At 43.3% G+C, this 26716-nt stretch overlaps 1 protein-coding gene across 2 annotated transcripts in view; it reads left to right on the top strand.

The window, feature by feature from the left end:
• PIBF1 (progesterone immunomodulatory binding factor 1) overlaps positions 1 to 26107 on the top strand; it is a 99549-nt gene extending 73442 nt beyond the window's left edge. For both annotated transcript variants that reach the window (XM_039369725.1, XM_039369724.1), the window contains 5 exons: positions 1875 to 1977; positions 5029 to 5159; positions 6764 to 6848; positions 23288 to 23461; positions 25852 to 26107. In XM_039369725.1, the coding sequence (XP_039225659.1) occupies positions 1875 to 1977; positions 5029 to 5159; positions 6764 to 6848; positions 23288 to 23461; positions 25852 to 25908 (550 nt within the window). In that variant the 3' untranslated portion in view covers positions 25909 to 26107. The remainder of the gene's footprint in view (positions 1 to 1874; positions 1978 to 5028; positions 5160 to 6763; positions 6849 to 23287; positions 23462 to 25851) is intronic.
• Positions 26108 to 26716: the final 609 nt, after the last annotated feature.

The following is a 26716-nucleotide window of genomic DNA, read 5'->3' as shown; positions in this document are numbered from 1 at the left end:
TTTTCTGCCTGTGTTTGGTCTATAAGAAATCTAATGCATTGTAAATTTGAATTGGGGAGGGAGGGAGGGAGGGAGGGAAGGAGGGAGGAAGGAAGGAAGGAAGGAAGGAAGGAAGGAAGGAAGGAAGGAAGGAAGGAAGGAAGGAAGGAAGGAAGGAAGGAAGGTGTAAGATGTCCTTGCCACACCCCTGGCTGCAACAGGAAAGGAAGGAAGGAAGGAAGGAAGGAAGGAAGGAAGGAAGGAAGGAAGGAAGGAAGGAAGGAAGGAAGGAAGGAAGGAAGGAAGGAAGGAAGGAATTAGAATCCAAAACATATTGTAGGAGAATCTAGGAAACCGAATTCAATTAGATAGTCCCAAGATAATTAACTGCAAGTTATATACATTTATGCATTCAGGAAGAATGCATGGTTCATATGTTGTATACTCTATAGCAGTGGTTCTCAACCTTTTTAATGCTGCGACCCCCAACCGGTCATAAGTCGAGGACTACTCAATTGGTGCAGCACAGTTTGCAGAATGGGACTTTTCGCAGGCTCAGCAGGGCAGAGACAGCCTGGACAATTCCTATTGGCTTTTGAAAGCCAATAGAATTAGACTCTATTCAAGAGAGTCTATTCTATTGGCTTTCAAAAGCCAATAGAATAAAAGGGAGTAGCACAGCTAAGGAAAAGGGGGGGAAAAATGGCGGACTGCATTGTTTGGCGACCCCCTGAAATGGTCGTTCGACCCCAAATGGGGTCCCGACCCACAGGTTGAGAACCACTGCTCTATAGTGTATGAAAGGTATACTGCAAGTAAAATATTTTGCCAAAATGTACAATAGTGGCCAAAATTGTGGAAAGCTTTTGGGAAAAGTGTATTTTTGAGGTTTGATGGCTAATAGTAGTACCATAAAATTATATATCAATGGAAAGATAATTTAATCAAGAATGTAATGCAACACAGTTTGTTCAATTATCTGTACGGTACTCTATGAAAAGTTATAGCCAAATAACCAGAAAAAGGAATCACAACTTGCTTAGGTTGATATCAGGTAGCTTCCCTTCATCTGATTGTAGCCAATGAGCATGAATGTTTAGTGAGCCAGTAAGGTGTCATCTTATTTTGGCAGTGAGCCAATCAGATGGCAGTAGGATTCAGTGATTGGTGTCATGTATTGAAGCTGAGAGGAGGACATTTGTCAGTGTGTTATGTGATCGCTATCAAGTTGGTTGGGTTTTTTGGTGTTCTTTCATTTAGTGAGCTTGTAAAATGTAATAAAATTAAAGTAATGGTGCAAAGAGTTGACTGGTCGCCCAGAAAGCGATGTAAAATAGTATTATTAAGTGAACAAGGCTACAGTTATAAAGAAATTAGAAGAAAAATGGGTGGAAACTTAACCAAAGGTGGCATTTCTACTGTACACTTTTCCCAAAAGTTTCCACAATTTTGGCCACTACTGTATGTATAAAAGATGTCAAAATCTGGGGGGGGGGGTTCTTTTAGTTTTCAAAAAACCAAAAACATCCTAATACCATTTTTTTAAAGAAAAAAGAAAAATCCATCCAAATTATTAGCTATACAAGAAGTCTTTGAATGTGTCTGTTTCTACAAGCTACTCCCCCTAAGAACAGGATAAATCATACATTTTTTGCAAAACTAGCCTTTGTCTTGTTACAGGGGACCACAGATGGGAAGTAAGAAAGAATAGATGTGTAGCATCAATAGCAGCTCCCAAATAAGTTTAATCAGACTCCCGTGCCCATCATGTTTTGTAACCTTATATTCGCGTTAATGTGTGCTAAGGAAAAGAAAGCAGAAATTCTACTTCAAAAGATGTCCAGTTTAAAATTTATTATTTATTTTTTTAATTTTATTTTTTTGTCTTGGCACAGCGTGCATTTGGCAAGGAGATTGCTACAGCTAGAGAAGCAAAATACATTGCTTGCAAAAGATTTGGAGCGCCAGAAGGATGAAGTTGCCCGCATTTCACAGGAGGTATAATTGATCACACACACACACACACACACACACACACACACACACACACACACACACACCATTATAAGAAAACATACACACACACACCATTATAAGAAAACATAATTATATGCATGATAAGAGAGCGAGTTTGGTCTAGTGTAGGGGTCTTCAAACTTGGCCCTTTTATGACTCATGGACTTCAACTCCCAGAATTCCTCAGCCAGGCATGCTGGCTGAGGAATTCTGGGAGTTGAAGTCCATGAGTCATAAAAGGGCTGAGTTTGAAGACCCCTGGGTCTAGTGCTTAAGGCCGTGGGTTCAAGTCCCGTCCTTAGCCATGAAAATCAGCTGGGAGATTTTAGGCCAGTTTCTCTCTCTCTCTCGCTCGCTCTCTCTCTCTCGCTCGCTCTCTCTCTCTCTCGCTCTCTCTCTCTCTCTCTCTCCCTCCCTCTCCCCCTCCCCCTCTCCCTCTCCCCCTCTTTCTCCCTCTCTTTCCCCCCCCCTCTCTCAGCCCAACCTTCCTCACAGGGTTGTTATTGTGAGGAAAATAGGGGGAAGAAGGTGTGTTATATATGTTCATCGTCGTAAGTTATTTGTAAAATAATAATAAGAAAAGCATATATGTGGACAACTACTCCCATGCTAATCCTTTTCAGCGCAATACGTGTTGCTTTAATAGCAGAGATGAAAGACAGATTATTCTGCAGACTAAACAAAACACAGACTAGACAGATAAGCCTCTCTCCTCTGAATAGGGAAAAACTAGCAAAACGGGTTTAGTTTTCTTAAAGTTTTTTTTTTTTTTAATGCAATATTTATTTATTTATTTAAAATCTTTGCCCATCTCAGACAATATAACCTTGGGCACCTACTGACAATAACACACATACAAATAAAACAACCTCTCTCCACTCCTGGATTAAAGCCATCTCACACACATATTTCCCATCCCAACTCAACGCATCTGTTTTTTTGGGGGGGGGGAGTTCTGGCATGGTCTACCTTCTAACTCAATTTAGGACCTGGGGTGGTTCACACCTAGTCCAGCCAGAGGCTATTGGTAAATTGGACACCTTCATAATTATCTTCTGACATGGTCCTCAGTCCTTGATATTAGAAACGGAGGAGATCCAGAGCCGTTTTGCCAAGGAGATTCACCATTTTCAGTTCCAGGGAGAGCAAGAGAGCAGAGATCCATTTGGCCATTCCTACCCCTGACCGCTCCCTACATACAGGGCTGGCTAAAGCAATCCCAGCTTGATTTTTCCAAGATAAACCTTGATTATATCCCTTTAGAGAATCCAGGTGAGTCCCTGGCAAGCGTGAACAGCTTTTCCTAAAGTCATGAAGGAAGGGGTCGCCCTGACTCCTTGTGAGCTATCGGAAGGTATTGTCTTCTGCTGCCCTGTAAACAGTAAAAGTGTGACATTTGCCTGGGCTCTTTGCTCTGGAAAGAACACAGATCAGCAGAACAGACTTTTCTCTCTCATTCTTTCTTTCTTTGAAAGTAGCACTTGCGTTTAAAAATTCTGGGTTGGGAATCACTTGCCCCAACCCGCGACATAATTTTGAAGTCCTGCTGCCATGCTAATAAACTGGGGAAAAATAAACCCAGAAACTCTGTTACCATCCTTTGTTAATAATATCGAAGGGAGTTTTAGGTCCATCTTTTAAATCAGAGGTTGCTGATTTCTGATTTATTTGTAGAGGTGTCCAGTCCAAACCCAATTTAAACATAAAGTACCATAAGAACAGAGAACAAGTGTCTTCAGCTGTCCCATTAACAGTTAGGTTTTGGACAATTGACAGAACAGATAGAACTATTTGGTGGAAGTGACATAATGTTGAAATATTATGTTCTGAAGTAAGAAGCAATACCATATAGAAATGATTCGATGTACGAATGAAATAAATACATTTAATGCAGATGGGCATAGATGCTGTATAGATTGTTGTTGTTGTTAATTGCGAAGTCATGTCCGACCCATCGCGACCCCATGGACAACGTTCCTCCAGGTCTTCCTGTCCTCTACCATCTTCTGGAGTCCATTTAAGTTCACACCTACTGCTTCAGTGATTCCATCCAGCCATCTCATTCTCTGTCGTCCCCTTCTTCTCTTGCCCTCTATCTTTCCCAGCATTAGGCCCTTCTCCAGTGAGTCCTTCCTTCTCATTAGATGGCCAAAGTATTTGAGTTTCAACTTCAGGATCTGGCCTTCTAAAGAGCAGTCGGGGTTGATCTCTTCTAGGACTGACCGGTTTGAATGCCTTGCAGTCCAAGTCCAGTCTTCTCCAGCACCATAGTTCAAAGTCCTCAATTCTTTGGCGCTCAACCTTTCTTATGGTCCAACTTTCACAGCCATACATTGCAACTGGGAAAACCATGGCCTGGACTATACGCACTTTTGTTGGCAGGGTGATGTCTCTGCTTTTTAGTATGCTGTCTAGATTTGCCATAGCTTTCCTCCCCAGGAGCAAGCGTCTTTTAATTTCTTGGCTGCAGTCCCCATCTGAGGTGATCTTTGAGCCCAGAAAAATAAAATCTGTCATTACCTCCATTTCTTCCCCATCTATTTGCCAGGAATTGAGAGGGCCGGATGCCATGATTTTGGTTTTCTTAATGTTGAGTTTCAAGCCAACATTTGCACTCTCCTTCAATATTTGAAGACTTCCCATCTTAAGTGAGTGACTAAGTTCTCCTTTTTCCAAAACAGGTAGATCAAGCTCACAATAGGGTGAATTTAATAACGTAGAGCAGAGGTCCCCAACCTTTTGGGCACCAGGGACCGGTTCTGTGGAGAGCGGTTGTTCCACGGACTGGAGAGGGGCATGGTTTCGTGTGCTGTCTGCATCCCGCAGATGGGGCTTTGCTTGTTTGTGTGGACTGGTTGCTGGCATGCCACGGCCCATTGCCGGTCCACGGACCAGGGGTTGGGGACCCCTGTTTTAAAGTGATCTTTATATATGGTAACATGATTACATTGTGGGAAAGAGAACGAGACGGAACAAACTTCCTTTCGTGATTTAAATGTTCGTCTTTCTTTTTTTCTTCTTCTTTCTTTTCAGCGAGACAAAGCTAATTCCTTCTTGAACCAAGTGCAGCAGCCCTACAAGTATCTCATTGAGTCGGTGCAGCAGAGAGATTCCCAGATCCTTGTGCAGAAAGAACGGATTGCTCAATATGAAAAAGACATCAGGTAAAAATTCCAAATTTGGTGTTGAATTTCCCTTGGCATCTAGAATCTAGCAGCCAGTTGGAGAAGAGCAGCTGAAGCACTGAGTCAGCCACGGAGCCCCCAGGCTAACTTTCTGAGGACAGTGACTTTGCTCCTGCTAATTTCATGACCACAGCTATTTAGACGTTCTTTTCTTTTGTTTTTAATGGTGTAGAAGCCATTGCCTTCTTGATAGCAGCGTTTGCAATATCTAAGAGGCTGCCACCAAGAAGATGGGGTCAACCTAGTCACCAAAGCACCTGAAGCAAGAAGCAAGGGATGGAAACGAATCAAAGAGAGAACCAACCTAGAGCTAAGGAGAAACTTCCTAACAGGGAGAACAATTAACCCATGGAACAGCTTGCCTGCAGAAGTCATGGGTGCTCCAACACTGGAGGTTTTTAAGAAGAGATTGAACAACCATTTGTCTGAAATGGTGTAGGGTTTCCTGCTTGACTAGGAGGTTGGACTACAAGACCTCCAAGTTCCCTTCCAACTCTGTGATTCTTCCTGGTTATTTTTTTTTTATTATTTTTATTTTTTTACTCCCTAGTCCAGTCGTTAGCCCTTGTATATAGCCTGTAAATCTCTTCCGATTGCTTAATTCACTTGGTTCTCCTGTCCCACTTATGTGGCTTAGCTTAAACCTTGCTAATCATTTGTCTGATCTCTTTCTCCAATGAGACTTTCCTTTCCCCATTGCAGATGAGTCCATCCTGTTCTCTTAGGGGTCAGAAGAGGAGACTTCTGTGTCTCTTCGACTCCATCACTGCCTGCCTAGAAGGCTGAGTACTAGGCTGCTGATTGGGGTTCCAGAGTTCCCTCATGTTCACTTCAGAAAAAGTGTCCAGAAGTGTTTTGTTTTTCTAATCTTGCTCACCTGAGTTTTGACTTAGCTAGATGGAAGAAGAATATCACTAATTGGCTCAACTGATTCTCCCCTCTTGGCTTGGAAAACATGACAAGGCACGAACTGTTAAAGTCAATGTATCGAACACCTACAAAATCTTTGCCCTTTGGTTTGTCTTTGCTTTGGGGTGCTGCTTTAAATTATCTATACCAGTGGTGGCGAACCTATGGCACGGGTGCCAGAGGCGGCACTCAGAGCCCTCTCTGTGGGCTCACGCATCGTTGCCCCAGTCCTAGGCCTTCAGCTGGGTTTTATAAAACATTTTCACTTTAGGTCTGCGCCGCCATGTGCAAAAAAAAAACAAAACAGATTCAATCAGTCAATTTCAACTTCTCGCGGGAAAGAAAAAGATCTTGCAAAGTTGGAATTGATTGACTGAATTTTTTAATCCCACCCAGCCTGCCATTACCACTGCAGCCACGCCCACCCAATGGGCCACGCTCACCCAATGGGCCACACCTGCCCAGCACCCGACGATGCATAAGGGGGTTTTGGATTGCAGTTTGGGCACTCGGTCTCTAAAAGGTTCGCCATCACTGATCTATACGGATGGTAGCCCAAAGAAAATGCTCATGTTTTCCCTGGATCTATATGTGTTTTTATTCCCAGCAATTTATGTTAAAACTAGAATATGGTATTAACTTCATGTCCTGAACTGTTTTCTTCTGCCCACCAGCCAGTTAAATGAAGAAAAGAAAGCTTTGCTACGGGTCAAGAACCAAATGGCGGCAGATTTGGAAAGACTTCTAAATCATCGGAAGGTGATGTCCTATTTTTTTAGCCCAGCTATTACCATATAATATTTCCCCTCATCACCCTCTTTACGCTACTCATCTTATGTTTTGTTTTCATGTTCCTACCGTGTTTTCCCCCCCCAAAAAAATAAGACCTGTCCTGAAAATAAGCCCTAGCTTGATTTTTGAGGGTTGGCCTAATATAAACCTTACCCCAAAAATAAGCCCTAGTTTTGGGGTGAGGTGGACACCTAAAAATCAAGCGGGGGGGGGGAACTGCCTAGAACTTTCCTGAAGGCCTCTGACAGTGAAACTATGAGCCTGGGGGGTGCTTCATGCATCAATCCGGAGCTCCATTCTCAGCTGCAGAGGCCTTTCCTTTTTTTAAAAAAAAAGACAACAAGTTTTATTAATTTTCCAATTTTACAAAGCTCCAGGTATTAAGGAAGCAACATGGTGATTGGTTAATCCATAGTCCAATAACAAGCTCTTTCATACATGTGTCTGGTTACATCGTCAAAAATTTCCTCTCTGTTTCCCTTGGTTATTATATCACTTTCAAATTAATACATTGCTAGTTATAACTCAGTCGGTTAAAACATTCATCAATATCTTTTGACTTATACGCCTCTGTGTCCTGTTTTTAACTTTTATCTAATTTCAGTTGCAGTATTCCAGTTAGCTTAATGTCCATAGTATTTAGGTTTCGGATAGCCCACAGTTCCCTTAGTTCATTGCAAAATAGTAATCATATCTAAGATACACTTATTATTTACTCAGATAAATTCTTACTTTATTTCACAATCATATTCTATTTCTCATCCTAATATCATCACTTACTAATAAAATAACCTTTATCGTCTCAATCCATCTTCTATATTATAATTCAAAACTATTATTCTAGTAACTAGTTTTTTTATTTCCTTTATAGGTCTAAATCCTAAATGTTAAATCAGTTAATGTCTTTTAAAATCTCCTTAGCCCATTAAATGAGGTTCTAGGCTCTTCCATTAAAGATCACATAAAAGAAATCCCATTTTTTTAAGTCTAACTCTGGCTTTCCTTTTGTGTCAAGCAGGCTTCCATAGCAGTGCCTTTAAAGCTGCAGAGGCCTTTCCTGGAGGCCTCTGACGGCGAAACAGAGGCTGGGGGGCAATGCGCATGAGCAGCGGCAAGTGGCCACAGAAGAAATGGGTCAGCTGGGTAGGGCTGTTGGTGCCGCTGCAGCGAGGTGAAATTGTGAAAGAGAGATTCCCCTGAAAATAAGACCTGGTGCCTCTTTTGGAGCAAAGACCGGGTCTTATTTTTGGGAAAACATGGTTGCTTTTCAAAAATAATTTTTAAAATACTCACCAAAAGCATTTCTTCCACGTCTTTCCTTGTAGTCATCTCAAATGGCTGCTGTTCATGTCTGCCTCAACTCCTCTACTGTAAATTTGCATTCTAAGTGCATCTCATGGCCATCAGCTTCCATCAGCCGCAGACCCTCCTTAATCCCAGCAGCATCCCATGGCTAGGTTACAACCTGGGGTCACCAATCTCCCTGGCTAGCCCTCCTTACCATCCCTACCTGTCCAGACAGAACCCAAAGGAAGGACATGCAGACACCAGACTCTGCCTATTTTCTGGAGGAGGGGATGGAAGTAGAGGAGATAAGGAGCCATTTTGTCTCTGACAGCATAATACCAATTTCAGCTGTTCCAGGCATCCTGGCCATCATTGGTGAGGAATGTTGGATGCTGTGGTGTAAAACCTTTGGAAGGACCACAGGATACCCACCCCTTCTCTGATGTCTTGTTCCTCTCACCATAATTTCCCCCTCTGTCTTGCATCATGTTTGAGGGGTAGAACTTGGAGGGATGAGTTTCATCTATGTTACAAAGTTAGTATTTGACACTTTACTGCATTGCCTTTCAACAATTAGTTTTATTTCTTCCTTTACAGCAGTGGTTCTCAATCTTTCTAATGCCGCGACCCCATAATACAGTTCCCCATGTTGTGGTGACCCCCAACCATTTATACATCACCAGGTGCCAGAGGCGTGGCCAAAGAAAAGGGGGAAAAATGGCAGACAGCCTTGTTTGGCGACCCCCGTGAAATGGTCGTTCAACCCCAAATGGGGTCCCGACCCACAGGTTGGCAACCACTGCTTTACAGTGTTTCATTGTTTATCCTATTTTCCAGGTATATTCTAGCTTTTAACTGTTGGCAATTTCAGATGCTAAACTGAAAACCTCTTTTAAATTCCAAAGAATTTCATCTCAAGGATTCTTTATACCTTAATTTCCATTTAGTGCCATCACTGTTTCCCAATACATTTATTGGATGCCATTGCCTTGGGTGTGTAATGAATAATTATGTTGTTATATATGCACTATAGCAGCGGCTCCCAACCTTTTCTATACCCTGCAACCCTAGAATGCTTCTGATATATTCTTGCACCCCTTACAAAGTTTTGAAATAACAGCAACGAATTACGCATATACACCAGGCATGTCAAAATGCCGGCCCACGAGCCGGATGCATCACATCGAAACCGCACCCACCCCATTACCGGCAATGGGGGGAAAGTCGTGATACGTTGCGTGACGTCGTGAGTTTGACTTACCTGATATACACTATAATTTTGAAAACCCAAGTTTTTGCATCCCCTGGAATATCATCTTATACCCCTTAGGACAGGGGTAGACAACCTTGTCTCTTTTATGACTCGTGGACTTCAACTCCCAGAATTCCTGAGCCAGCCATGCTGAGGGGAAAGGGAGAGGTTTCCAAGCTGAGCCATGTTGGCTCAGGAATTCTGGGAGTTGAAGTCCACGAGTCATAAAAGAGCCAAGGTTGCCTACCCCTGCACCCCCGGTTGGGAACTCCTGCACTATAGCATAATGTATGCACTAAAGTATAATATCTCTGTTGGGTTATATCTCTGTATTATGCCCTTAATATATGGTGTCACATACCATTAATGGAAAACTCATTTATTCCTGCAAAATAATTGCTTCTCAAGGCAAAATGTTTCAAAGCTAGTTAACTTTGTATTAATAAAATAAACATAAGATTTTGGAATTTTCTGTACAGGTAAGCACCTGCAGGTATTTGTAACTTCTACAAGTGTTTTCCAAATTTAGCCTCTGAATCATTACTAACGTTGGTTTTGCCTATGTCACATTTACTAAATGGATTTTTTTTCTCCCCCTGAAAACCCTTTTCCGCACCTATTTTGTAAAGGGCTTCTTTTGGGAAGAGAAAATTACTGCAATTATTAACTTGACACAGGAGATGCTCTCCAAATCAGTTTCCTCTATTAATGCCGTTCTTCTACTTCTGAGGTGTTACAGTTCTACAGATCCAGCTTTCCAATAGTCAACAGCTCCCAAGAACACAAATGGGGCATCTCTTTGCAACCCCTTAAAGCAGCCACGCTTTTTTTCCTGCCTGCCTTTCAAATACTGCAGTAGAAACTCAAAGAGGCAGGAGCTTACCTTGCCTGGGTTACAAAGCTCGAATTGCCAGCTCCAGTTGAGTCCTCAGCTCACGACCACAATTGAGCCCAAAATTTATGTTGCTAAGCGAGACAGTTGCTAAGTGAGTTTTGCCCGATTTTACGACCTTTTCTTGCCACAGTTGTGAAGTGAATCCCTGCAAGTTGTTAAGTTAGTCACACTGTTCCTAAGTGAATCCGGCTTCCCCATTGACTTTGCTTGTCTGAAGGTTGCAAGAGGGGATCGCGCGACCCTCAGGATGCTGCGACCATCATTAATAATAATAATAATAATAATAATAATAATAATAATAATAATGAGGAGGAGGAGGAGGAGGAGGAGGAGGAGGAGGAAGAAGAAGAAGAAGAAGAAGAAGAAGAAGAAGAAGAAGAAGAAGAAGAAGAAGAAGAAGAAGAAGAAGAAGAAGAAGAAGAAGAAGAAGAAGAAGAAGAAGAAGAAGAAGAAGAAGAAGAAGAAGAAGAAGAAGAAGAAGAAGAAGAAGAAGAAGAAGTAAGTACTATTTCAGACAAATGGCTTTCCAGTCTCTTCTTAAAGACTTCCAGTGTTGGAGCATTCATTGCTTCTGGAGGCAGGTTGTTCCACTGGTTAATTGTTCTAACTGTCAGGAAATTTCTCTTTAGTTCTAGGTTGTTTCTCTCTTTGATTAGTTTCCATCCATTGCTTCTTGTCCTGCCTTCAGGCACTTTGGAGAATAGCTTGACTCCCTCTTCTTTGGGGCAGCCCCTGAGATACTGGAACACTGCTATCATGTCCCCCCTCGTCCTTTTCTTCCTTAAACTAGACATACCCAATTCCAGCAACTGTTCCTTATATGTTTTAGCCTCCAGTCGATAACGTGCCAGTTGCCAAGCGTCCAAATTTTGATTGTGTGAACATGGAGATGGTGCAGTGGTGATAAGTGTGAAAACAGCCCGTAAGTCACTTTTTTTTCAGCACCGTTGCAACTTTGACAGTCCCTAAAGAAATGGTGGTAAGTTAGAAAACCCTAGCACTTTGCTGCCACTTTTCCAGCCCACACAGAGTGGTCCTCTCCTAATTGAGAAACTAACAGGAAGTTTCAACAACAGGAGCCGCATCATCCTGGAAAGCAGTTAGGCTGTATAACTATTTGGGAGGAGAGAGGGATTGTTGGCTTAATGGGTTGGATTTTGTTTCCCAATGACTTTGCAACCTCAGCGCTTGCAAGGGTTGAGACAAGATTTTCCCTTCTGAACCATCTAACAGGGTTTTAGAATCAGAATAGAGCTGGAAGGGACCAGCTCAAGCAGGAGATCCTATACCATTTCAGACAAGTGGCTGTCCAGTCTCTTTTTGAAAGCCTCCAGTGATGGAGCACCCATAATGTCTGAAAGGAAGCTGTTCCACTGGTTAATTGTCCTCACTGTTTGGAAATTTCTCCTTAATTCCAGGTTGCTTCTGTCCTTGATTAGTTTCCATCCATTGTTTCTTGTCCTGCCCTCTGGTACTTTGGAGAATAAATTGACCCCCTCCTCTTTGTGGCAGCCTCAAAATACTGGAAGACTGCTATCATGACCCCCTAGTCCAGGGGTAGGCAACCCTGACTCTTTTATGACTCGTGGACTTCAGCTCCCAGAATTCCTGAGCCAGCATAGCTCAGCTTGGAAACTTCTCCCTTTCCCCTCAGCATGGCTGGCTCAGGAATTCTGGGAGTTGAAGTCCACGAGTCATAAAAGAGCCAAGGTTGCCTACCCCTGGCCTAGGCCTAAGCCGCTTTATGACTCGTGGACTTCAACTCCCAGAATTCCTGAGCCAGCATAGCTCAGCTTGGAAACCTCTCCCTTTCTCCTCAGCATGGCTGGCTCAGGAATTCTGGGAGTTGAAGTCCACGAGTCATAAAAGAGCCAAGGTTGCCTACCTCTGACCTAGGCCTAGGCTGCTTTATGACTCGTGGACTTCAATTCCCAGAATTCCTGAGCCAGCATGGCTCAGCTTGGAAACCTCTCTCTTTCCCCTCAGCATGGCTGGCTCAGGAATTCTGGGAGTTGAAGTCCACGAGTCATAAAAGAGCCAAGGTTGCTACCCCTGCCCTAGTCCTTCTTTTCTCTGGACTAATTTTGCTGGCTATGACTGGAAACTACAGTGCTGCATTTGCAGAAAGGGCTTTGAGGCTTCCGTTTGTCGCTTCTCTACCTCTCCCACACCACACCCACAAAAGTGTTTCCTTAGGCAGTTTTTTTACAGGCCGAACGGTAGAAGGAGTCTGGAACAGGAAGTGATTATCAGCCCAGGTACTTGTGAAATTCCTCCCACTGTTCAGGCCTGTCTCGGCCGGCTGCCATTTTCACTGGTTCGTGGGCTTCGCAAGTTGGGGGCCTTCGGAAATGGAGAGGTCCACTCCCAGAATTCCCAACACTGGCCCTGCTTGAAGGGTGAAAGGTGCCCTGGTGGTAAACAATTGGTCTCCACTTTCATTCGTTGCTTTTCAGGGTTTCATTATAATGGCATTAAAGTCAGATTGCAATTAAAGTGAATTGATAGCAGTATTCCAGTATCTGAGGGGCTGCCACAAGGAAGAGGGGGTCAACTTAGTTTCCAAAGCACCTGAAAGCTGGGCAAGAAACGATGGAGACTAGTCAAGGAGAGAACCAGCCAAGAACGGAGGAGAAATTTCCTAACAGTGAGAACAATTAACCCATTGAACGGCTTGCCTTCAGAAGTTGTGGATGCTCCATCTCTGGAGGTGTTTAAGAAGAAATTGGATAGCCATTTGTTCCAGAATGGTATAGGACCGCAGGGGTTGGACTGGAAGACCTTCAAGGTCCCTTCCAACTCTGTTATTCTGTGTGTTCTGTTTGATGGGACTGAATTTTATTATACCAGTTAGGTTGTGAATTTGTAATTTAGTCCTTTAATTTAACCCAGGGGTCTCCAACCTTTGCTGGCTGAGGAATTCTGGGAGTTGAAGTCCACAAGTCATAAAGTTGCCAAGGTTGCCCTGATTTAACCCTTATTTCTAAATGTACTGGAAAAGCTAAAACTTTTTTTTTTTTAAGTGTACGTTGGTCCATGGATTTTTCAAAGGAATTAAGAGACTTCAGATTTCTGCCCTGCGTGGCTGAACCCTTGAACTGCCAAAAGCCAATCTTAACTTTTTACGTTAACGCCCTTTCACAACCACAAATCAAACAAAAAATAACCCCAAGAATTGGAACTGATTTGGGTCAACTTGACCTCAATCCCAGATGTTTGCTCCATAGCATAGGAGGAACAAAGTAGCAGGTCATGCTTTTGATATTCTTATATAATTTACATTGATGAATGAGAGAACTGTGCATGACAGATCTCGCCCCACCTCATTAATTTGGTCACCTTGGGCTTGTTGCAGATGGAGAAATTCAGATCTGACAGTCTTTTCCCCTGTGTCCCTTCCACTTCCCTGGGGGCTTGTGTTCCTGTAGTTACTCCAGTTCTTTGTCAGCCTCCAGGGAGGAAATTTCAGGCATTTGCAGAGCTCTTTCTTCCCCTTCAGGGGCTGATGATTGCAGCAGCCCTGAAAGATGGAGAAGCAGTAACTAGACCAGTGGTTCTCAATCTTCCTAATGCCGCGACCCTTTAATACAGTTCCTCATGTTGTGGTGACCCCCAACCCTAAGGACTCTCCAAGCGCGCACCGACACCTCCCACTCACCCTCCGCGCCCAGGGCTCAGCACGCCTCGCCTGTCCTTGCCTCACTTCCAAAAGTCGCCGACCTGCCCAGCTCCAGCTGGCCAGGGAGGGGGGGCATGAAGGCCGCTCCGCCGGCTCCACCCAGCCTGGTTGGAGAAGCACCCAGGCAGGGAGAGAGAGAGAGCCAAGAGGGCGACAGCGCTGGCAGAGCTTAGTTCAGCCTCCTCCGTGGAAAGGGCTGCAAAGCAGCGCAGCCTCCCTTAGGAGATGCTCGACGGAAACGAATCTGGCGCTGCAACGGCCCGCAGCTTGAAGCTGTGCGGAGACGGATAGAAGAGCGGTGTCTCGGTTCCTAATATGTGTTTCCCGATGGTCTTAGGTGACCCCTGTGAAAGGGTCGTTCAACCCCCAAAGGTGTCGCAACCCACAGGTTGAGAACCACTGAACTAGACCAAGGGAATCTCTGTTTGGGGGCTTCAGAGTGGGAGGCAGGTCGGATCTAAGGGCTAGGAAAGGCGGAGAAACTTCAGAAGCTCTTTGGGGAACCTCTGGGATGGAGAGTCTTGGTTTTATTGATGCCACCCCCCATCTGGGGTAGTTGAGATTCCCTGAGGGCAGACCAGCTCAAGAGTGGGAATATCAAAAATGGTGCACAGTGTGGATAAAGGCGTCTTTGCACAAAAATACAAATTAAACCAACTTTTAAGCTTTATCTTCTGATTTAGGCTCTCAGCCCTTGACTGCCTTCTGCCCATAAAAGCAGTTCTGTATTTAAACTCACCTGGCTATGCAGGAAATCATCCCTTGGCTCAAAAGACTTGGCAGATTTCTTCTACTTTGTTTGCCCAGAATGGATTACAATTCAGCTTAAATATATTTACATACGAAACGAAAGGGATCTACCTGTCTATCTGCCTTGCGATAACTTTCCGGGCAACTATTTCCTCTTCATTAAACTTTTCTGTATGTTCTCCTTCTAAAGGTTGAAGAATGATGCTATGGCTTCCTTCGGCCAGTTTTTCCAAAGGCTAAATAACGTGCCTAAGCATTTCCGTTCTTCTTCTTAATCTATCCCACTTTGACTGAATCTTTTGTAATCTGCAGTGACCAGACTCGATACTGGACTAGAGGCCAGGTCAGTGTCAACCTCCAGCTCAGATATCCTAATAAACTTCAGGATCCCTTTTATTTCTGAAAAACTTAACTGGTTTATTGAACACATGGCATGGTATAAGCGAAGGAAAACTAACTCTAAAATCCCAAGGCATCTAACCATAGCACATAACAATGATATTCCCAGCCAAACCCCCCAGATGTCCACGTAGCTCATGTAAACAAATTCTCTTTGTTATGAGAACCCTCTGCTACCTTCTTCACACCTGCTAGAACAGGGGTGTCAAACTCAGTTTCATTGAGGGCTGCATCAGCATTGCAGTTGGCCTCAGGGGGGGTGGCTGGGGTGTGTGGCCAGGGTGGGTGCGGCGTACTGGGTGGGCGTGGATGGAGTAGGTGTGGCCTACTGGGTGGGCATGGCCAGCTCTACATCGTTCGCATCAAGGGTGCCTGTGGGGGCCTGGGCAGGAGTGGGACAGATCTGAGGATCTCTAGCAGAAGGGGGTGGGACCGGGGCAAGCGCCAAGGCATGGTGCATTTCTTCATTCCTCACAAAGGGTGACACCTCCCCAGCAATGCATCCAGGGGATGGGGCCAACGCGGCAGGGGCTGGTTCTTCGCTGTTTCCAGACAGCCTTGTGGAGCTAGGACTGAATGTGTTTCAGCATAGATGGCCACCACAAAATTGTACATTGGCTCCCAGCCGGCCAGGGCTAAGGCAGTGGGGGCCGTTCCCTCACTGTTTCCAGGATGGCTTCGCGGGCCACATGAAACCACTTTGCGGGCCGCATCCAGGCCCCGGGCCTTGTATTTAACATGTCAGTGCTAGAATGTCCTTGAAAGTTTCCCAGACGGCCTTCTCTCAGCAAACTTCCGAAGACCTGGAGAGGTTTGTTTCTCTAAGTAACTCAGTCAAAAGTATCATCTCCCCCCCCCGCCCCCTAGTCTAATGGCAAAATGAAAACAAAGAGCACGTAGCTGCCAAAATTTCACTCTTGACAGTCAGACCGTACAAAACAAAGTCACATGGTAGTTTCCCCTGCTTTGGAAAGGATATCCCTGAATGCTTCCAGAAGCAAAACTCACTTAACAAATTTTTCACTTAGCAACATAAATTTTGGGTTCAGTTGTGGTTGTAAGTTGAGGACTACCTATATATCATCTTGCATTTATCTCTGTGAAATTTCATTCTGTAATTCTCATCCAATTTCTCCACTCTTATCTAGATCATTTTGGATTTTGTTTCTGTCTTCCTTTTGGTACTATACCATATTCCTCAGATCTGCAGTTTTGATAAGCATTCTCTCTACTTCCTTGTGCAAATTATTAATGCAAATCATGGATAGAATTTAATCTTGTGGCACCTAACCTATTAACTTATTCCTGCTAGTAAGACTTCATTGAGGAACGTGATCTGAGTACAATCTTCAGTGGGGCACCTGGATCTCCACTTAATTGCTAATCAGAGTATCATGGAGTACTATATATAAATTCTTCCTTGAAATCTTAACTTTTTTTTTTTTTTACATTTTCAACATGCCTACAGTTTACTTGAGAAGCCAATCCGCCAATCAGAGAAGATAAAAAATTAGTCTGGGAAACACTGTTCTTGAAAAATCCACGTGTCTTCTGGGTGCTTGGAGATCAACCACTTTCTGATCTGCTCTAGAATCTTCCCATGATGGATGGCTGAACTGTAATAACCTGATCTTTATTCCTTTGGAAGACAGGGACAGAGATTGTTCTCCCATTCTCCAAGATTTCTTAAACAAAATATGTAGATGCCAGAGCTCAAGTTCCGTAAGTTACTGAGGATGAAGATCAGGTGACATTGGGATTTTGCATTGCTGATGTTGCCTAGTTTGTTAATGAAACCAAGAAAATCACCAAGCTCAGAGAACAGCAAGGACCCCATGATTTTGAAATAATTTAGATAGAGATATTCCTTGACTATATGTTTATCAATCTGTAGTTCCACCCTGCCTGTTGTTCACTATTGCCTTGGAACCCCATTCTGTCTTTAATTGACCGGTGTCTGGCAGATGGCCATCTTCACTGTTTTTCTTCTAAATATCTTCACAGAAGCTCATTTTCCACCAAGCATGATTCATTTTCAGCCTTTCTGACTTCATCTCTCCAATTCCAGGCTGTCTCTTGACTCTACTTGGGTGACTTCTCTGTCTTTCTGCCTCCTGGATATGCCGTGTTCTGTTTTCCTATCATCCCTATGCTTTCTCTGCACCGCCTCTTAAACAATTGCAGTTTGATGATTGGCTTTGGCTTGGACCGAAAATTTATTTCTATGGAAAAGAAGAAAAGATTGGAGAAATGGCTTTCTTTTTTTCTTTTTTTTTAAATAATCTTTTATTTTTCCAAACTGTCCCCCATACATATACCGTGATATTTATCAGATGTTAACATACATTCTTTTTACATTCATATATAAGATACTTTTGATAAAATGAAATAAATACATACACATGACTTTTGGTGTTGGTCGCCCGTTTCCCCCTTCACTGTATCCACACTCCTCCTCCTCTACCTTCTTTCTCCCTTTCTTCTCTTCCCTACTTCCCTCTTCTTCCTCTCCTCTTTCCTTCAGCACTCTCCCCCTCCCTCTTCTCCTCCAACCTTCCTACTTCCTTCTCCCCTCCTTCACTCTTTTCTCTCTCCTCTCCTTTCTTCCCTCTCATCCCTCTTCAGATACAATTCAGGGGTAATGTCCGAGCAACTCCTCTCTCCAAATTTCCCTATCTGTATTATATACAATAAGATTAATTTTCTCTTACATTAATACTTCTATTTATCTAACTTGGAGGAATGGCTTTCTGAGTTCAACTAAGTAAGTTTCTCCCTCCCTCTTCTCTTTCTGTATGTGTACCTCTGCGCTTAAGAAAGTCATCTTTTTGCTTATGTATGTATTCAAGCCTGTTTCAGTCCTGTAGAAACAAAATTGCTGATAAATAAGGCTTAGTTCTTTTCAACGTTCAGCTATGCCGCAATGTAGTTATCGTTTTTGCTTCGGTACGTGAACATTCCAGGTTTCTGGTTACTATTAATGTTCCGGTATGGGCAACCCCCATCCCAAGATTACAGGGACATTTTTTTGTACCACAAGTAAACCCTCCCCGGAGGGGGGCTATTCTCACCTCCAGCAAGCCCCAATTACACTGCTAGGTGATTGCCAAGCCATTTAGGTTTTCTCCTGTCTTGCTTTATCAGCATTTTCCTTTTTTTGTTATTTTTTTTTTATCTACAGAATGTTGGTTAGTTTTGAACATAAACATTGTATAGAAAGCAATAGAATTTTTAACACTTGGAACCCTCAACAAATAGACTCATTCTTGCACACGTTTTCTGGATGGAAAGTGACAGCTTTGAATAATTTCCTGGTTCCTTCAGAATAAACCTCCCCCCCAAAAAAACCTCCCCCACACATTTGCATTCATTGTATTATATGAAATAAACACACACTGAACATAATTCTGTTTTCGGGGAAACTCAATTTGCATATGCTACAATCATCATCAGGGTTTATTGTAATGCAAATTTATAGAAAAGCATTGCAAGCGCCTCACATTTTGATTTATAAGGGTACAGCTCTATGAAGTATGGGCAAAATTTGTTGTATTGTTTGGCTTGCATGATTGAAGTGGAAATTACATTATAAGAACGGCATTTTTGAAGAAAGCCAAGCTGCATTTTTTTTTTTTTTTTGTCTATTTGAGATGTGTGTTTTATGAAAAAGGCTGGAAAGATCATCGAACTACTTGGATTTATTTACTGATTTGTTTACTGATTTGTTTATTACTGTGACTCTTTCAGCTCTATTGCTGTAGGTATATTGTCCCTAAGGAGTAGGTCTGGCCTTTTCATTTGTAGAAGCATTTTGCCCTCTGGCAGTTTGTCCTGATAAGCCTCCATTGCTTTAAGAATTTAGTTTATGTCTTTTGGTCTCCCAATCACAGCACTAAAAATATTAAAGCATCCCATGTTAAAACGTGCCTATTCGATCAGACCAAGATTGTCTACCCTTTCTGAAAATGGTGCAATAGGATCTCTGCTCTCACTCAACCTATAGAACAAGGCACTTAATTTTGTCTATAAAATGTGTAGACTTCCAAAAATAATGCTGTAATAGAAAATACTGAGCAGATTACAGATAGAGGAAGGAAGGAAGGAAGGAAGGAAGGAAGGAAGGAAGGAAGGAAGGAAGGAAGGAAGGAAGGAAGGAAGGAAGGAAGGAAGGAAGATCAAAGCCATTTTTACTGTTCAGGCTGCTTCATAAGTCTACAAATTGTGTTTCTTCTACATCTTAATTCTTTTTTCTAAGTTACATTGGGCTCTGAGCCTTGATCCAACTGATGCATTGCTCCTGGATCTGAATGCACTCAATCTGAGTTGTCCTTTCTTCTTCTTCTTTTTTCATTCCTGGGCTGACAGTCTCTAAACTCAAATAGCCCTGTATCTAACCAAAACCAAACATTTTGTAATGCAGAATAACCGCAGGATGGCTGAAAAGTGTCATTTCTTCATAATGCCTCCAGGTTCCGTAGGAACTCTCAGCAACTGTCGGTCCCATCAGTCATGGCCTCTTGAAGGCTCTTGCCAACATTGGCTAGATATCGTTCTATTGTTTTTGTGCTGTCCTTTCCAAGAGGACAATTAAAGAATCTAGTCTTACGGCAGTCAGTGGCCTCTGGCAACCTTTTCATGCAGATACCTCTGCTGTGTGTCAGTCTGCAGCCACCATCATCCCCACATAGCATTGCTTGAAGCTCCAGGAGGCATATTGGCTTTAGAGGCAGTGACTGAAAGCAAGATTGGTTTCACCAGTGGTGGGATTCAGATATGTGAACAACCGGTTCTCTGTGTGGATGCCGCTTCCGTAGGTCCATTTCTGGGCCTGGGCAACAAAAAATTAGATACCGGTTCTGCCAAACTGGTGCGAACTGGTTGAATCCCACCACTGGGTTTCACCCTTTTAACTTGATTTGTAAGCCATATTCATTCCCAAAGATGTCAGATGTGACTGTGGTGACACCCACCATAGTTAAATCACAGTTGGATGACTCCTGCACTACCGCCTTCGTGGATTGCTGTGGAAAAACCTCTAGAACAGTGTTTCTCAACCTTGACAATTTTAAGGCATGTGGACTTCAACTCCCAGAATTCCACAGCCAGCATTGCTGGCTGTGGAATTCTGGGAGTTGAAGTCCACATGCCTTAAAATTGTCAAGGTTGAGAAACACTGCTCTAGAAGGAAGAAGGAAAAAAAAGACTTCTGGCAGGTCGTCGGGAGCATGTCATCACTTGATGATTCAATTACTGCAATTGTTTCCTGAGCTTCTAGTGTCTTTCTGTATCCAGGTCAAAGTGCTGGCTTGCATCTTTAAACCCATGAATTGTTTGCAATTTATAGTAAAGACTGAAAGGCATTTTTTTTTTTCCTCCCAAGTGAACTCGTCAACCGTAGATGCCTGAGCTACTTTTCAAATAAGAGAAGCTTTGCTGTATGGCTGTATCTGGATTTTGAACTGACTTTCTTAGGCTGCCATGTTTACTCCATTCATAAGAAACTACTTTACAGTTATGGATCAGATCTTTCTTCTTCGTCTTTTGTGTTCTCTCTCTCGTTTTCTTCATGAAATGAAAAGATAGTTTCATAAGCCTAGCCCAGGGGTAGGCAACCTTGGCTCTTTTATGACTCGTGGACTTCAACTCCCAGAATTCTTGAGCCAGCATGGCTCAGCATGGCAACCTCTCCCTTTCCCCTCAGCATGGCTGGCTCAGGAATTCTGGGAGTTGAAGTCCTCGAGTCATAAAAGAGCCAAGGTTGCCTACCTCTGGCCTAGGCCTAGGCCGCTTTATGACTCGTGGACTTCAACTCCCAGAATTCTTGTGCCAGCATGGCTCAGCTTGGAAACCTCTCCCTTTCCCCTCAGCATGGGTGGTTCAGGAATTCTGGGAGTTGAAGTCCACGAGTCATAAAAGAGCCAAGGTTGCCTACTCCTGGCCTAGCCTTAGGAATAATCAACAGACAAATCTTTTTTTCAACTAAAGTTCTCAGTTAAACCCATTGCAGGATCTTATCAATAATATATAGTTCAAACCTTAGCAATAATATTTCCCTCTCACAAGATTTATACCAGATAAGGCTTCAGTAAAGCCTATTAGGATCAGTAGAATGGAATTTAATCCAATCATTCATGCAGATTTTGTCCGGAAAGGTTAGGATAATCAAGTAAATCTCTAGGCAAAAATAAAGAAGACATAGATCTGCTATCAAATTGCAGTATTCTTGGGGGGGGGGCGGAGGGAAGTGCTCAGTTATTTCATTCTCGGTGTTCTACTAGAAGTTGTGAGTTAACAAGGGAGATTTTTAAAAACACTATTTGAAATAGCTAAATTAAACTTAATTGAGAAGCTTGCTTGCTTTTTTTTTGATTGATTGATTTTAAGTCTTTAATATGGTTTCTTAAACCATACAGATATTGATTAACCTCACAGTTGAGCTGCTTGAGTCTTGATGGTGGGGATGGTGCTTTGCTTTACACAGTATTTATTATTTCTTACAGGAGATCTCTTTTTCATACAATGTTCTTTGTTATGTGTGATGTGTATGTCACCAGTGGGCTTGTTTTCTTTCTCCATTTTATGTCCCAATCCATCACCTTCGGTGTAAGTAACAAGGTGCTAACGACAAACACCCAGTTCAAGTGATTCAGCTCCATAACCCAACTGTCATTAGAATCAAAATTAACAGACATAGGCTGGAGCACATAGACATAGGCAGCGCATTCTTAAAAAGTTTGGTGCAAGACTGGATGACAGTCTTCAATATTTTTATAAAAAAGAACCTAAAAGAAGAGAGGAAAATCATCAGATTCTTGATATCTCTCATCACACAAAACTCTACTGGTTTCCAAAGAGCTGGGAAGTTTGCCCTGATTCTCTGATAGGCCATTGTTTTCCTCTCTGCCTGGGGCTGGCTTCCCTCCAGGAGATAGGAGGGCCAAATAACATCTCTGTAACACAACTCTTTATCTGCATGAATTGCTTGATGTTGTTTTGGAGAGTTGTTTGCGGGGGGGGGGGGGGGGCGAGAAGTGTCACCACGTCTTTGATCAATAGAGGATTCAGCAAAATTATTTTCATGACATATTTGGCTAGCGTGGAAGCATTGCTCGCGTCCCAGTCCAAAAAGGTATTTGAAAGGTCTCCAATTTCCCTGGCTTACAAATAGTAGGTATGGTTGGACCGTGATGATGGTCTGCTAAGGACGAAGCATGTGCCTGTCATAAAAGGGTCCAAGTTATTTCCATCAAGAAATCTCGTCTATGCATTGCTTTGGCAACGTCTTTCCCGAGTTTACAACGTTCAGCAACATGTTGGTATCAGTTGTGCAGCCTTCGGAAACAGCTGCTCTGCAGCCAACCGGTTTTGACATGTCGGTGCCCGTGGTTGGATTATGCAAATAGCTGCAATATTAAACGGTGGAGCAATAAGAAGGGTGCACGTGGTGCTGAGCGCTGCAAGATTGGGAGAGCAGCCCAGGAAATTCCTGCAGCAATATTGGGCATTAACGGAGTCAGTTTCATACTGCTATAGGAAAGCAAGAGAACGCAGCTTGCCTTCCAGCCTGGAACTGCTTCTAAGCAGAAATAGATAAAGAATTGTTGTTTCCTTCTTCTGGGACTTGTTCATTATTAAAACCGTAGCACGATGCAAATCATGTGATAGTCACACTGAAGTTAAAAAATATGTTCTTCAATTATATTTTGCTATAACAGAGAGCTCTTGGCTTGCAGTCTTCAGACTTTTACAGTAAGTTTAGGCGACAGTACTGAAAACACCTCTTGGCTTCCCAGGCTGATGTGAAGTGGACCAATATCATAATCGCCCAGTAGTGTTCTTGCATCTAAAGGGTTTGGTTAACTTATTTTTTGGGGGGGGGAGAAAAATTTGTGTTGTTTTTTTCAGAACTGATATTGGAGACCGCAAGGTACAAATTATTTTGCTTTTTTCAAGGATGAAAATCTTCCTTGCCGTTTCCTTTTTGCTTCCGTGATGAGGTGGCTTCAAATAAATAAAGAGTCCAGAAGGGAAAAGTAGCCACTCTCATTGACCACGGTGCCTCTGGTTGCAGGCCCAAATTAGCTGTCAGGAGGATGTCTCTATTTCACATCCAGCAATTTGATCCTGTGCTTTGCTTTCTTTAGGAACTCGCTGCGATGAAGGAGATGCTGCTTACACTGCGTGGTCAACCTCAAGGGGACAACTTGCCTCAGAAACAGAGGAAAACTTCGCCGGAAAAATCTCTCTCGAATCCATCAGTTCAGTTCCATTTCCCACACGAGGATGGAAACACATTTGCACCCAAGCCAACAGTCTTTGTAAGTAGAATAGTGTTTTGAGATCCATGCAGCTCCTTTCAACTGTGGCATGCCAGTGCTAGGCTTTGAATGGGGAGAGGGGAGTTCTGATCTCACCTCAGTTATGGAGCCTTGCCATAGTGCAGTGGTTCTCAACCTTTTTAATGCCTCGATCCCCCCAACCGGTCGTAAGTCGAGGACTACTCAACCGGTCGTAAGTCGAGGACTACTCAGCTGGTACAGCACCGTTTGCAGAATGGGACTTTTGGCGGGCTCAGCAGGGCAGAGACAGCCTGGACAATTCCTATTGGCTTTTGAAAGCCAATAGAATTAGACTCTGTTCAAGAGAGTCTATTCTATTGGCTTTCAAAAGCCAATAGAATAAAAGGGAGTAGCACAGCTAAGGAAAAGGGGGAAAAAAATGGCGGACTGCGTTGTTTGGCGACCCCCGTGAAATGGTCGTTCGACTCCAAATGGGGTCCCGACCCACAGGTTGAGAACCACTGGCATAGTGCTTTTAGTAATAGCAACAGCACTTAGACTTATATACCGCTCCATGCACTCTCTTCAGCACTCTCTGGAAGGTTTACAGTGTCAGCATATGGCCCCCAATAATCTGGATCCTCATTTTACCTACATCGGAAAGATGGAAGGCTGAGTCAACCTTGAGCCAGTCAGGATCGAACTCCTGGCAGCAAGCAGAATGTGCCACAACACGCCACCAGGGCTCCTTTTGTCTGTTGCAGTCACTCACTTCCAGACACAGATGTTCTTTTACCACAGGCCTGCAGTTACAGAAATGCAGGTTTGAAGATGGCTTGTGCTGATGGCTAATATACAAAGCAGGGTACCCTTTGGAGGTGACATGTCAAGCGCATCCTCCAGGGAAGGGAAGGCCAAGAACCGTTGAGCATGGTTTCTCAAGCCTTCGGCATCTTTTAAGGTTCCAGACATCCATCTTGCTCCTTGGGATCGCTAAAACTCCTCAGAAATGCACTATTTTGATCTCACTCACTTGACACTTCCTTGGGACCACCCTACTGGTAACCTGCAGAAGGGATTTTCAGAGTCACATATATTGATTTCAGCCTATCAGTAAGAAGTCGGCAGCCTACAGAATATGTCCTTATCACAGAAGTGACACCCCTAATCTGGACCGGCTGTGGCTGAGATTGTTTTGCCAGCTTTGGAAGGAATAAATCTGTAATAAGAGTGCCTTAGAGATGGAGGGAATCTCACAGTTAATACTACGCCAAGCTTGCCTGAAGCAATGGTCTCCACTGAGCAAACCAAGCAGACACCCTGACAGCAGGCTAAGCCAACTGCTGATTCTCTTGGATTCTCTCTCAGGAGTTGAAATGCTTTGAAAGCCTGAAACATTACAAAGAGCAGTTTCTTTGGCACCCTGTCCCAGGGATCATGGCATCGCACCAAGGCATAGTCTAACTTTGGGAGGCAGGAGAGTGCAAAGCGCTTTTCCTTGCAAAGTTTTGAAACTCTCACTCTTAACTGTCCACTTCCTTGTTGGCGTAAGTGAACATGTAATGGTCAAAAGATGAGGACATGCCTTCTCCTCTGTCCTCCTGAATCCATGACTCCTAGATTATCAGCAGTCGGACCCCATGGACCAACTTCCTTCCAGGCAGAGCGGAAACAAGGGTGGTCCTTGGTCTTCTTGCAGACGTTTCATTGCCCAAACTAAGTAACATCATCAGTGCTAGCCTAGCACTGTTGATGCTATCTAGTTTGGGTAATGAAACATCTGCAAGAAAATAACCAAGCTCAGCAACCACCAAGGACCTCACAGTTCAACCCTGAGCTACAAATCTTCTCCTTCATTAGAGCAGAAATACCATAAGCACTGGTGGCACAGAGGTTAGTATTGCAGGCTAACTATGCCCACAGCCAAGAGTTTGATCCTGTCCGGCTCAAAGTTGACTCAACCTTCCATTGCTTCCAAGATCAGTTAAATGAGGACCCAGATTGTTGAGGGCAATATGCTGACGCTGTAAACCCCTGAGAGAGGGCTGTAAAGCACTGTGGAGCAGTGTGTCAGTCTAAATGCTATTGCTAGCATTTAGACAGGCATGGGCAGATACAGGTAATGTCTCTTTATCTGGTTCTGAGCAAGGCCATCATTATTGGCCATAGCTCTGTGGCTCTTTACAAAGCATCTCACACAAATATAGTCAAATGTGCTGCACTTGCACGATGGATATATGTTTCCTGGGACAGATCCTGGATTTCCTTTCCTGATGTTTGCTGTGGACGGTTTGCCTCTGTCATGTTGATACTGCAATTTGGATGACATTATTGTCGGCAGAGGTTCAGGTCTCCACAGATAGGTTACAGAAGGGGAGCAAATTGCTTGGCCTGGCTCGGCGTTCATGTCTTGTCTTTTCTTTTCCTAGACCAAGGAAGCTCCAGCACAAATCCGGAAGAAGGGGAGACAATCCAAAGCATCCTAAAGTTTTATTCCAGGGAAGAATAATCACAATCATGTTCTAAAACCTCCTTGTTAATCCCCTCTTATTTTCATAACTGCATTTTAACTCTCTTTGTTTTTAATATCATTGTGGCTCCAAGGAGACCCTTTGTGATCGTTCAGGATTTGTGCCACTGGTCTACAAGCTTAAGTGCGGCTAATAAAAAAAATATTGGACAGTATTAAGGTGAGATGGGTGTTTATTGAGAAATCCATTTTGAAGTACCAACCCTCAAGCTTCTCTCTGGTTCTTCTGACAGGAATGGAGAAATAGCCTTGCAATGGAATGGTTGTAAGAAATGAAAAGAACCCTCACCAGCACATTTGAATAGATCTCATGAACATTTTTAATAGATGAATTGTAAGTAACGGCAGAGATTTTGTTCAGATGGCCACCAAGCCATGACTGATGTTCTGCAGGTCAGTAGGATCGGGTCCAGTGAACTGAGAGTCTGAATCAGATTCAAAAATGACACCCTAAAACCTAAAGAAAATAATAAACAACCACGGAACTTCCAAAATGAAACAAAATCACCAACATTAGTAATAGTAATAGTAGTAAAGTTGGAAGGGACCTTGGAGGTCATCTAGTCCAACCCCCTGCTCAGGCAGGAAACCCTACACCATTTCGGACAAATGGCTGTCCAGTCTCTTCTTAAAAACTTCCAGTGTTGGAGCATTTACTGCTTCTGGAGGCAGGCTGTTCCACTGATTAATTGTTCTCACTGTCAGGAAGTTTCTCCTTAGTTCTAGGTTGCTTCTCTCTTTGGTTAGTTTCCATCCGTTGCTTC

The sequence above is a fragment of the Crotalus tigris genome, unplaced genomic scaffold (assembly GCF_016545835.1).
Source record: "Crotalus tigris isolate CLP2741 ecotype Arizona unplaced genomic scaffold, ASM1654583v1 scf7180000021207.738513, whole genome shotgun sequence".
Classification (NCBI taxonomy): domain Eukaryota; kingdom Metazoa; phylum Chordata; class Lepidosauria; order Squamata; family Viperidae; genus Crotalus; species Crotalus tigris.
This window is presented reverse-complemented; position numbering and strand designations above follow the sequence as displayed.